Here is a 12,364-nt window from a genome sequence, read left to right on the forward strand (position 1 = left end):
TTTCATTCCATGCTCGTTCTGACAACAGAAATAAGCACAGAGATATCTCATGATAGGTTAGCTTAAAATCACCACAGTGGTTTGCAAAGGTAATAGAGCTGTTAGAGATGTGCATAGAATTGCATCTGTTGCCAAGGAGTTGAACTTTGAATAGTGACTGTTACTTGAGTTGGCTATTTACCTTGCATATTTCTAACGAGAGGCCTTTCTTCCACAGGTGCTGTAAATCCAGTGGTACTTTATGTAGTAATGTGCATGGAGTTGTCCCCTACACAATGATGGAATATCGTGGCAACTTGTAATGTTCTTAATATGCAAAATGATGGCAAATGGATTAGTCTGTTAGTGCTGACTGCTGTCTGAACAATGCGCACCCACTGCAAAATGTCGGTGCTCTGCCCACTGCAAGCGCTGGATGGCAGAACTGAAATGAACACTCCCATTTTTACCAGACTTAGAAGTTCAAGCCGAATCCTTTTTTTGTAAGGAGGGAATCTAAAGGGGGAGGAGTAAGTGTAATGAAAAATCTAATCTAAGCCAATTAAAAAAAATAAAATACATCTGTGTGGCAATAGTTTCAAAGGCCTGACTTAAATCAGGCTTGAAGCAAGATGCTTCGGTGTTGATGCTACCACTCTCCATCTTGCAGAGATGCTGCTGAAATTGCTGTTCTGCTGTTGGGCCTGGTGGCTCAGTTCTTACAGATTCTTGCTCTTCTTTTGATGGCTAGCTTTGCATGTGGTTCCTGAAGGCTTGGAGGCCTTGATCCAGTCCTCTGATGGACAGCTGCAGCCACTAAAGATTTTATCAATGCTGAAAGATATGGATCGTGGCTTGTTTTGCTTTCCTACTTTAGCACGTCTTTTCATTCAACTAAACTGAGCAAAGAAAAGCACAGGTGGAGTGGGGGTAGCTCTGCACAGCTCTGTATTTGGGGTCAAGGTGAGCTCCAGTTCTGTTTCCACTCTATTGCAGATAAATCTCATTGTGCTTTGCATGTTACAAATGAGATTTTATGGCATTTGAGGTTTCCTCTAGGCATTTTCCTTGTTTCTTGTCCTTTGGCTGTGACAACTAACCCCCTGCCTGTTTTGGGGAGCCTTTTTCTACTGATCTATTTTATAGTTGTTCGGGCTCCTGACCTTTTTCCTCTTCTAGGAGGAAGGCCTCCTAGGCCTGGGTCCTTGTCTGTATGCAGGGTATTTGCTCATGGATTTCTCAGGAAATTCTTTAACTTGTCTAATTCACTGCATTTTGGACTTTTAATATTTTATATTAAGTTTTATTATTAAAATAGCAGCCAGAGGACTTCCAGCTGAGGTCAAGGTCTCACTGTGCAAACTGAAGAGGCAGCCTGCTCCCAAGTGCTTGGAGTATTTGGGCTGGGATTTGGATGCCTGTATAAATTGCAGGGTTAATAGCTGTGTGTTTCTGCAGGTTCCTGGCCAGGATCCCAATGCACTTTTCAAACGCACATAAATTTAGCCTCCTTTCCTCTGTGGAAATCAGAAATTGGCTGTGTGGCAACACGTCCCCTCTGCCCCACGTAATTCCCACACATGTACTTGTTACTGACATATATATGACGGTGGTCAATACAGGTGTTTAACTTTTTAAAGAGCCTGTGTAAGTCACTAAGTGCGTATTGATTTGAAGCAAATGTAAATTAGAATTAATTTTGACTTGCTAACGTAGTCAAATAAGGAACATTTCTATTGATCTTTGTCTCAGAAGCCAATTATCTGGATTAAGTGTTTTTATTACATGAAATATGGCATACGGTATTTAATCATGCTGCATTGATCGGTGTGCAATTGCATATTTAAGACAAGGACTGTAAGTAAGAGCAGTTAACAAGCGATTTATTTTTACAAAGTGCGTCTCCTTGTACATTTACCCCCCACTTTTCCCGGTTCAAAAGCCGTGCCGGTGACTACCCCGAACGGGTGCCTGTTGACGCATGAGGATCAACAGGGATCCGTGTTGGCATCACCGCCGCTGCAGCCTCCTCCTCGCACCCCGCTCCCCTTGCACGCCCCCCCCCGGCGGCGGTGCAGCTCCTCCGAAGCCGCTGCCCCTGAGCACGAAGCGCTTTTGCCGCACCGCGCCTGGGTTAGGCAGGGCTCAGCGCGGTGATCCTGCCCGCAGGGAACTCACCCCGGGAAGGAGCGCGGAGCCGGCTGCTGGTGGCAGGAGTGCGCTGCAGATGCAGGATCGGGGACGTGGGATCGGGGATCGGGGGCAGCGCCTTAGCAGCGGGCTCGGGGCTGCGAGGCGGCGGGGTGCTGCGGGGCCCGCTCTGCCTGGCGGCGTCCCCGCGCTGCCGCTGGCCGGGTGTCCGCGCCGCTACAGCGCGCCGTGCCGCCGCTCGCTGATCTCGGTGCCATCCTGCCCTCGCCGGGTTTTCTTGGCAGTAGTTTTAATTACGTTTCGGGCTCCTGAATGAATTTGTTTTCTCTGGCTCCGCGGCGTATTGAGACGCTCGTCACGTTTGGGTGCCTGCAATCACTGATGCGTTTGTTTTAGGGGATGAATTAGTCTTCTGAGCGCGAGCATGTCCAATTTCTGAATTAGATTTCACTGAAATCTGGAACAAAACAAAACACGAAGCGGGTTTACTGCGCCCCCATACCCCCGGCCCCCAGCGCAGGGGGCAGCCCCGCGCTCCCACCTGGTTGCAGGTGGCCAAGTCGGGCGAGCGGCAGCGGGCACGGCCCCGTACCCTTACCTGCGGGGTGTCACACCGGGACCGGCACCGGGGCAGGGCACTGGGCATCCTCCGGGCGGCGGCCCCGCGGGACCGCCTCCCACCCTCCTCTCCTCCGGGCGCCGGGAGCCCCGCCACCGGGGCAGGCGCAGCGCGGCCCTTCCCCGGCCCCGGCTCCCCCCGGAGCCGCGCGGTGCCCGCTGCCCGCCGCCGCCTTGCCGTGCCCCGGCGGCCCCGAGCTCCGCAGTCACGTGGCGCGGGGGGCGGGCGGGCGGCGGCGGCGGCGGCGGGGGGGGCGCTCCGCAGTTCGCGGGCTGCCGGCGCCCCGGCACACACACACCGAGCGCTGGAGGCTCCGGCGCGCCGCCTGCCAACCCCGGATCTACCGCCGTGCGTTTTTTTGGCCCCCGTTTTTTTTTTTTTTTTTTTTTCCCAGTCTTCCCTCCTCTCTCCCCATCACCCGTTTTCCTCAGTCTTGGAAAATCCTCCGTGGGAATTTGGGATTTTTTATTTTTATTTTTTCCAGGGGGGTGTCAGGGTATCTTCCCCCCCGCCGCCTCGCTCCACCTGCCCTTGCTCGTTTTCTCTTCTTTTCCCCCGTCTGCCTCTCCACTAAACCCGTGCTGATGTGCTGTGCAAGAGGCTGGAAATGGAAGTGTTGATGCTCTGGCTTTTCCCCTGGATATTTCAGTGCGTTTCGGTGCGGGCGGACTCCATCATCCACATCGGTAAGAAAGGGAGTGCAGGCGGGGGGGAAGGAGGGACGCGGCAGATAAATAAACGGAGGCATCGCCTCGTTCACCGCCGGAACGCGACGGGCAGCGGCTGAGCCCAACTCCACAGAGAGACCGGAGGAGGGAAGGGGGAAAGGCAGCCGAATCCCCCCGATTGCAAAGTTAGGGGCGAAATGCGGGCTGTGCCGGGCCGGGCTGCGGGGCGGGGACCGCCGGGGCTGCCGCTGCGGTCTCCCATGTGGTCGGAGAGCCCCGTGCCCGGACCTGTTTGGGTGGGGAAGGCTTTCTGCTCCCCCGCCGCATCCCCGCCGCCGAAAACAGCCAGCCGGCCCCAAAAGCGGGCAGGAGAGAGGCATCGTCTGAACGTGCTCGTAGGGAAAACTTTCGGGGAGATGAGCCCTTGGCTCGCATCCCCTGTCATAGCAGGTGTCAGCCGAGCCGGAATGCGGGGGGAGAACTTGGCTGGGAAAGGGTTAGAGAGGCGAGGTTTGCAGCGGCTCCGTGCGTGTGCGTCTGTGTCTGTGTCTGTGCGCGCAACTGTTGGGGTCTGAAGAAGAGCTCCTTAAAACCCTCGGGCAGCAGGAAGGCTGGATCGGCCATGGGAGGAAGAGAGAGGGGTGAAGAAGAGGCAAAGGAAAGGCTGCTGTGAACTTTCATGGCTTCTGGGAGCGAGGCACGGTAATGTCCGCGGGAAGCCTGGCAAGCAGAGGCGAGGCTCTGCAGTCACCTTTTGGCTGGCGTTGAAAGGTACCGGCAGGAAGGAGATGAGGCTGGTTAGGGGCGGAGAGGGGGGAGAGCATCACTTGTGGAAGCCTGTGATAGAGGAGGAGACGGGAGAACAGCCGGGGAAGGAAAAACCGTCATTCCACCAGCCCTTTAGGGAGGGTGGGAGAATTAAAATATATATATATATTTTAAAAAAAAAAAAAAAAAAAGAAGGAAGGAAGGAGGAGGCGGCCGGGCCGGGAGCGGTCCTGGCGAGGGTTGCTCCGAGGGGACGGGAGGAGAGACCCGGGGCGGAGAAGGGGCGACCGGGGGCGGCCCCGTGATGCTGTTACCGGCGGGCAGCAGCCCCGGGGCCGGCGGAGGAGGCTCTGGTCTGCGCCTCTCGCCTCGGGAGCCCGGGGGCGCAGCCCAGGCAGACGGCATTGCGGAGCCGTTAGGCAGCCAGGGGCAGCCCCGGCCGCAGCGGGGGGAATCCGGCCCCGGGGCGCCCCCCCGGGGTTGGGAAGAGCCCTGGGGAAGCGCCGAGTCCGAGCAGGGGGGGTCCTCGTGGCTCTGCCCCTCGGCCCCGCTCTTCCCGCGGGGCACGGTGTCACCGCAGCTTCCCCCCCCCAAAGCAAACTTCAGCGGCCCGGGCACGCGAGGCGTGAATCAGCAGCGCTGCCCCGGCCGGGGACGGCACGTTTTGTTCCCACTGCCAGCCCCGCAGGTCAGCTACCGCTCCGCAGGGCAGGGCGGCAGAGCCGGTGCGCGCACACAGCCGCTGGGCAGACGGGGCATCTTACATAACGCCCATCGCCAGCTGCTTCCGCGCCAACGGCATAGACAGGACGGCCAAATGGCAGCTTGCAGGTTACGGGACGCAAAGCCCGGTTTCGCCTTCGCGTGGGCGCGACCCTCCGAATAGCAGCGCTGCCCGCAGGCAGCAGGCGGGGAGCAGAAAGTTGGTCTCAATCCCAGGGCCGCCCCCCTGCCGGCGGTGCGGGTCCCAAGCCCCCTGCCCGGCCCGACGGGGGGCTCCGGGGCGGCGGGCAGCGCCCTCACCGCCTCTGCCTCCTTCCTCCCCGCAGGTGCCATTTTTGAAGGCAATGCTGCCAAGGACGACGAGGTGTTCAAGCAGGCGGTGTCGGATCTGAACCTCAATGACGACATCCTCCAGAGCGAGAAGATCACCTACTCCATCAAGCTCATCGAGGCCAACAACCCCTTCCATGCGGTGCAGGAAGGTGAGCCCCGGGTGGCACCCGCCCGTGCGCCGGGAGCGAGTCTCGGCGCTGCCGGCAGCCCCGGCCCGCTCCTGGCGCTCGCCTGGAAACTTTTCTTCTGTCGGGTGTCGGCGCTGTCTTACAAGGAAACGGGAGGGATGGCGCGCTTCTGCGGCGCCGTGCCGAGCCGTGCCGTGCCGGGGCAGCCGGGCTGGGGGGAGCAGCCGCGGGGGAGCCGGCGGGGCCGGGGGTTCCGTGCCGCTTCCGAGCCCGCAAGACCCCCTGCTCTCCGTGGCCGAGGGAGAAAAGCCGGGCAGAGGAGCGGCTCGGCCCGGTGGGGGGCTCCTGAGTGGTCTCCCTTCCCGGGAAAACAGAGGCCGGTGCTTCCCGAGACAGGAGCTCCCTGCCGGGGGGCGAGGGGAGGCCGGGGTAGCCAAGTCGCCGGCTGAAAACCTGCCACAGTTTACAAGATCTGACAAGTAGCAACGTAGGTAAATCATTTCGATTAGATTTTTTTTTCTCTCCTCCTCCAAAGGGAAACGTTTAAATTAATCAGCTTGCCTTTACAAATAAGACTTGAAAAATATATTATTTGTGATTTAATGAAGCCAAGGTTAATTATGGCCTATGTTATTTCAGAAGCTGTGTTTTTCAGTAGTAATTATTCTAGAAACAGAGAGCTATTTATATACCCAGACTAGAATATTTAAAAAAAAAAATGATTCATCGCCAGCCTTGCCCCTACTTTTGCAGAACACAGAGTGAATCTTTCCCTTATGAAAATTTGCATTAATCCATATGTATTTATATGTAAGTTGTGTACATGCAAATTATGGATACAAAATTGCACCAAATGTTAATTTTCATGAACTCCAAACAAATTCTTCTGCTACATTCTTTCCCCCAGTTAGGTGCTATTTAATACGCACATTCAGGAGAAACAGCAATATTTACCTTTTAATGGGTCTGATCCCATTATAAATGGGATTCCTCCTACTGCTCTGAAAGCTTTGCAAGGAGGTACAAAAAATAAGCTTTATGAAAATGGAAGAAGGGGACTTTAAAACAAAACCCCACCCACACAGTCACACACCAGAGGAAAATAAAAATCTCTAAATAATGGCGGTGTTGATTTATTGGCAAAGATTAACTCAGAACAATGGCATCTTCCTACATGTGCAAAAGCTCAGTGTCCTGTATTGGAGCTTATTCAAATTCATGGAAGTGACAGCAGTTGGCTGGCTGAACAATTGCTTTCAACAATGTCTCTTGTCAGAAGTAAAACTTTATAAAACTATTCTGAGCGCCCTGGGATCTGAGCTGACATTCTTGTGGACAGAGTACCTTTGCTCAGTTTTGTTGAGCAGAAGAGAACAACCAGCTGGAGGATTCTTCTTGGTCTAGTAGTATTTTGTTGTTGCTGTTGCTCTCTTTTACTATTCTTGAAGATTCATATTGCATTTAAGAAGACTACCTTCAAAGGTATCTTGAAAATCCATGCTGAAGCCACAGAAAGGATTCTGGTCAGCTTTTTAATCTATTTGATACAGAGTGTTTGTGCTACCTGAGTATATGTAAATAAAGGTGTTTCCTCCTACCCTTTCCAAGATGCTCTTTCAGGGCTCACGTGTCCATTGCATTTAGAATTGCTGTTTGATGGTGTGATCACATGCTGGAGAATTAAGGAAGTGATCAATGAATGCTCACAGTTCCAAAGAGAAATTGTCCTTTGTCACTACTTAATTAAGGCATATCAAGGTGTCTTCTTCTGGGAGAGCTACGTAATGATACTATCTGCGAGTAAGAACCTTGCCGCTGTGGGAGAGCTAAGAGAAGAGTGTCAGCCTTTGCTCAATTTCCTGACTTGCTTTGTCAGTTCAGGTCTGGTCTCTCTCTTTCTCTCTCTCTCTCTCTTTTTAAGATTTAATTTCCTACTTTTGAAACCGTTATACAACATGCTGACAGAATGATACATGGGACACAGGAGTTTCTGGGCTATTCTTACCGTGCAAAGTTGCTCTGCCGAGTGTTACTTGGTGTCATTCTGACTATTCAGAATCTCCTTGTATCTTACTGTACTGGTTCCCTGCTCATTTTGGTAGAATATTGCAGATAGCAGTCGAAATATCCTGGAGCAAATCCTCTGCCCACACTGCTTGCAGAATGTTGCTGCTGCTACGTAAAATGCCCTGACATCCACATTATTCTTCTGCAGTCTTTCTAAGCAGTGCCATGGAAATCAATGTTGCAAGCATTAGTTTCATAGCGATGGAACTTCTTATAGTAAAAAAACAATCTAGAAATAAAAATAGACTGCTATGACACTACTGCCAGAATAGTACACACAGTAAATCAAACCACAAATATTGTTTTTATTTGAATAATCTTTTACACAATTTTATGAAAGGACATTGTGAACTATTCCTTAAGCCCTTTTTAAAAAGCGTTGCAAGCAAAGGACCTTTGTTTCAATGATACCATGCTGGTGGAACTATGAAAAGTCATTTCTCTGTGTAACAAGGTCTATTACACAGTAATAAGGCTTTAGTTATGGATGGTGATAGTTATTAGCACGTGTTTGACCTGACCTTCCTTGTGCCATTGGAGAACTTCTGCATGGGTAGGAAGCATGGAAAAGCAGTGCCTGTTGGGTTTTCTCAACAGGAGCTGTGCGTTTGTGGAACTAAAGGCCAAACAGAAACTAATTTGCCTTTTGTAAATGGAGTAGTTTTTGGTGATGGAAGGTATGGTGAAATGAAATAGGATTTTGAATATAAGGGCTCTAGGGAGTTCGCTTTGAGAGAAGAGGGCACTATTCTGATAGTTTCTGGTGACTGCAGTAGGGAAATAAATCAGAGGCCCTTTTTCTTCAAAGAGTTGTTGGATGCTCGTGATAATAATGGTTGTGTAGGGTACCAGAGAATAGTAATTAGCAAACATTGTAATTGTGTTCCATCTTTGTCTTTTATTTCACCACATATTGCAAAAAAAAAATCCAGATGTGCTGATAGGTAAAAAGATTATTTTGGCTCCATCAAACTCATGTTTTATAGCAGAGTGTGGCAAGTGTATGGAAGGAATTCCAGAGGCAAGGGATGTGACAGTAAAGAACAAACAGACCCTGGTGTATTCATAAAATTGGACTTTGTTGTCTGTTTGTGCTTATGAGCAGTCATTGCATTTTGTCTTATATTGCTTTTATACATGCGGCAATTACTGAAGGGATAAATTGTTTTTTTCACTGGCTGTCACAGGAGAAAATATACATGGGGAATCATTGTTCTTTTCATACAATTTTAAGGAAATCAGCTGAAATCACAAACATGATGTTAAATTATATCCTAGCTTCCAAAGGAGCTATGTGCTCAATTTCCAATGATAGGAAAGGAAATAGTAAGTGCTTGTTTGTGTGTGGTGTGTATTTAACCTAGTAGTGTGGTAACCTTTTTGTGATTCAAGCACTCAAATAAGCTCAAAGGTATGAGAAACACCTCAGAGCTTTTGATTCAAATTGGGAATTTTGAGCCTGCCATTGGTGTTGAAAAGTCACTTTGCGTGTGACGTATGGGTGGCAAACAAGTTTCCAGCTGGGCTTGAAAACGTGATGGTACGTTTAAACTAAAAACCAAACAAGTCTAATGTGTAAGCTTTTAAGATGTCACTTTTGAAGGGGGAATAGTCAGCAGTAGGTCAAAACTGGGGCACAGGAAAGTTAATACTTAACTTTCTTAGTGCTCTTTGGAGAAGGAGATCCCAGGGAAATAGTAATTCAGAAACTGTTTAAAACCCTGTTTCTCAGTGAATGATGCTTACACATCTATGGAGCTTTCCTGGAGCTGAAACTTGCTGTTCTCTCTGCATAGCAATTTCAAATGAATTGTTTCTAATTTGAGCAGCCTTGTATGTATGCTTGTTGATGTTAAAAAGCTGTCAGCTCTGGAAACCAGAACAAATTTGGAAAATCAGAATGTGATTTGAGAGCAAGAATGGGGTTCCATAAATGGGTTTATTGTCAATCCCATGTATGCTGCTGTGGTTTCAGAGCTACCCAGAGTTGCAGATTTTTTGGATGTCTCTTGTACACCATTGAGTGAATCTCATCTCTTATAGTGTATAGGACTCAGGAATGATATGTGCTTGGCAGAGTTCTAGAAACTGTCTTGGCTCAGCACATAAATTTCAAGTTACTACCATGGTTGCTTTCTAACAGTTCTATTTGTTGAGAAGGCATAAGCTGATCAGAGTGGGGATAAGTAAGGTGAACAAGACAACTGGAGAATGGGGCTTGTTGGCTCCATTGCTATTCTTGCATTTATTTGCCAGGCTAAAATCCCATGCAGAGGTGTACTGGTCATATGTGTGTTGCCTGGTAGTAGGGAACCATGGAGGAGCAGAGTAACTGTATACTTACATGGGTGCACGTATATTGGGATTTTTGCACATAGTTCGTTTTGCAAATACAAGACTTAATGCAGATTTAGTGCAGGTGACCCTGACTAGAACCAAACAGGCAGGTCAGAAGTTGTGTCCTGATTTTAGTGAAATATAGAGTTCAGGCTTCAATTAAAGGGCTATTTTCTCTGCTGGGAGAATTTAAACTTGAGTGGCTATTAAATATAGAAGAGGAAGACCTCTTTTCACAGCTGCTGTGAGAAGATAGCCATCAGTCATGATGATAACACTCCCCTTGCCCTCGGGTGAGCCCAGATCCAACCCTTTTTAAAGCTGTGTCAAATAGGCATTTGTGTAAATGCAGGGCAAGGCATTTTGTTTGGCTGAGCTAGGGTTTCACATGACCCAGCAGTGAAGGCTGTAGTTTTTAGAGTCAGGATGTTTTAATACCAGAATGGATGAGTAGAGAGAAAAAGAAAAACACGACAAATACAAACAGAAACAATCTGGTAAAAAATTAATAAAATATTACATATGTAATTATTACTACTCTTATTATTATTTTATTTTAATCCATGATTTATTGATTGACTGCAATGAATTGGGGAATTTGTTACCTAGCTAGAAGAAGTGTCATAGGTTGGACCTACATTTTAAACATAAAACATAAAAATAAGTTCTCTTTTGACCAGAATAACAAAGGATTGGTTTATATCAATATACTGTCTATTAGTTTTTCCTCCCGTGGTTTCTCTCAAGTCCTTCACTGTCACATAAAGTTACCTTTAGCTGCTCTTCTTCCACAGCTTGCCTGAACACAGATTTCACACTGTTTTCATCAGGACATGGTGTCTTGTTTAGAAGTTTTTGACAGTTGAACTCTGATCTCTCCAGAAAGAACATATTGTTATATACATTTTTTTTTCTAGTTTTAATCTGAGCTTTCAACACTTTTTGAAAGCCACCAAGGAAGAGTTCATGTAGGGGATCCCTCCCCTGGTCGGGGAGGCTTTGCTGTGTAACTACACATTTTTTCTACTAGTCTGCTGCAGTTAAAAGCTGTTGCTCAGAGGGGTGAATGAGCTTAACAGTTTTACCTCCTTGTGCCCTTTGAGACCAAACCAAGACTTGTTAAGGACTGCCACAGTGAAGACATCTGTGACACTGTTATATCATTGTGCTTGTGTTTTTATGCTCTGTAGTTGCATAGCTCAGTGTATTGTGAACCAGGGTGTTCCAGAGAGTTAAAATTCCAGCAAATTAAAATGTCTGTCTCTTGAGATTCTTGTGGTTTTGTTATGCTGAAAGCAAGAACCTGCAGATATCTTCAGTAGGAAGGAAAGAAGCCAATAGCCCATAAAGGAGTCTATTTGGTGCTGAGGATGTAGGCAAGCTGTTGGCAAAAATCCAAATATGCATTTATTTTGTTGTTTCTTTCTGTGTGTTACTCAGGTTCTGGTCAGAGTTAAAATGCAGGTGCAAAATATTTTGTATTTTGGGAGGCATTGCCTCTGAAATGCATCCCTGCTATTGCTTTTTATTGCCTTTTTTTTTTTTTTCCTACCTTCACTGGGATGTAAGGAGGTTAATTCCATCGCAGCCGTACTCTCTGCTTTTGGAGAGGTTCACATTATTTTGGGCTGGGTCTGAGCTGCCTGGCGAGCGAGCTCCAGACAGTGCCCTACATCGAAGTGCAGCAGGAGGCGAGAGGTCAGGGGATGAAGGAGGAGCTGTGTTTCCCAGCTTAGCATCTCAAGGTAGAAAGGGGAATGGGTGTCCTGGAAACAGTGGCAGTGTGGGTGGGACCTGTTCTGAGCCCAGGGTCCTGCCCCAGAGGTGATGAAAGGGTGCAGGGCTCAGGTCCCAGACGCTTCTTGCTGTGGGATGGCAGGAAGTCCTTGGGTGGCTGCATGCTTTGCAATTGAAGGGGTTTAATTTTGTCTGAAATACCATTTTACTACCTCCATCTGCATAGCTGTCTAAGCTCATTTCTTCTCTCTCTTCTAATATGCAGACTAGCTAACACCTTTATTTCCACAACAGGTGTGGGCCACCCATCTATTTCAAGGGTTTTGTGCAAAAGAGCAGCTGCAGGTTAGGCAACAATTCTTTTTCAGTACCTAATGGTTTTCTCCACTGATCCTGCTGCCAATCCTTCTCATTTATCAAGGAGCCGCAGTTGAGTCTCTTATTCTAGGATTTCATTATAGAAAATATGCTACATCATTAACTTGCATGCTAGGAATTATCCCAAAAGCTCAGAAATAAGCAGTATTCATAAAAATATTAGCACATGTATTTCAGGGTTAAGGATTTTCTTTCTTTTTCTGTGTGTTTTTTTTTTTTTTTTTAAGAAAATAATTTTTGGAGTTCTTTTGTTTGTCTGAAGCAGATTTTCTCAGTTATTACTGTGGAGGAGGATCTGGAAATGTGAAATGAGTGTACAACACTGCCTCAGCCTGATCTAGTCAAAATAATGGGTAAAGAAAATTGTCCTAAATTGTGAAATATAAGCAGTATATATGCATGCACATATACCATGTGCAAATAATTTAATTGCTAGACTTAATTGTAATGTGTCCAGTAGGGAATACACCTTGATC

General features: G+C 48.2%; 1 protein-coding gene and 1 long non-coding RNA gene across 4 annotated transcripts in view; one reads left to right on the top strand and one right to left on the bottom strand.

The window, feature by feature from the left end:
• Nucleotides 1-1,837: 1,837 nt before the first annotated feature.
• LOC116491414 lies at nucleotides 1,838-2,900 on the bottom strand. Its single transcript, XR_004253482.1, has 2 exons — nucleotides 2,729-2,900; nucleotides 1,838-2,587 (listed from the first exon to the last, which is right to left on the bottom strand). It is a non-coding gene; the product is annotated as an uncharacterized LOC116491414 (long non-coding RNA).
• Nucleotides 2,901-3,150: 250 nt separating this feature from the next.
• Nucleotides 3,151-12,364, top strand: part of GRID1 (glutamate ionotropic receptor delta type subunit 1) — a 533,398-nt gene continuing 524,184 nt past the window's right edge. For all 3 annotated transcript variants that reach the window (XM_032191106.1, XM_032191104.1, XM_032191105.1), the window contains exons 1-2: nucleotides 3,151-3,435; nucleotides 5,235-5,390. In XM_032191106.1, coding sequence (XP_032046997.1) covers nucleotides 3,357-3,435; nucleotides 5,235-5,390 — 235 coding nt within the window. In that variant the 5' untranslated portion in view covers nucleotides 3,151-3,356. The remainder of the gene's footprint in view (nucleotides 3,436-5,234; nucleotides 5,391-12,364) is intronic.

The sequence above is a fragment of the Aythya fuligula genome, chromosome 7 (genome assembly GCF_009819795.1).
Source record: "Aythya fuligula isolate bAytFul2 chromosome 7, bAytFul2.pri, whole genome shotgun sequence".
NCBI lineage: Eukaryota > Metazoa > Chordata > Aves > Anseriformes > Anatidae > Aythya > Aythya fuligula.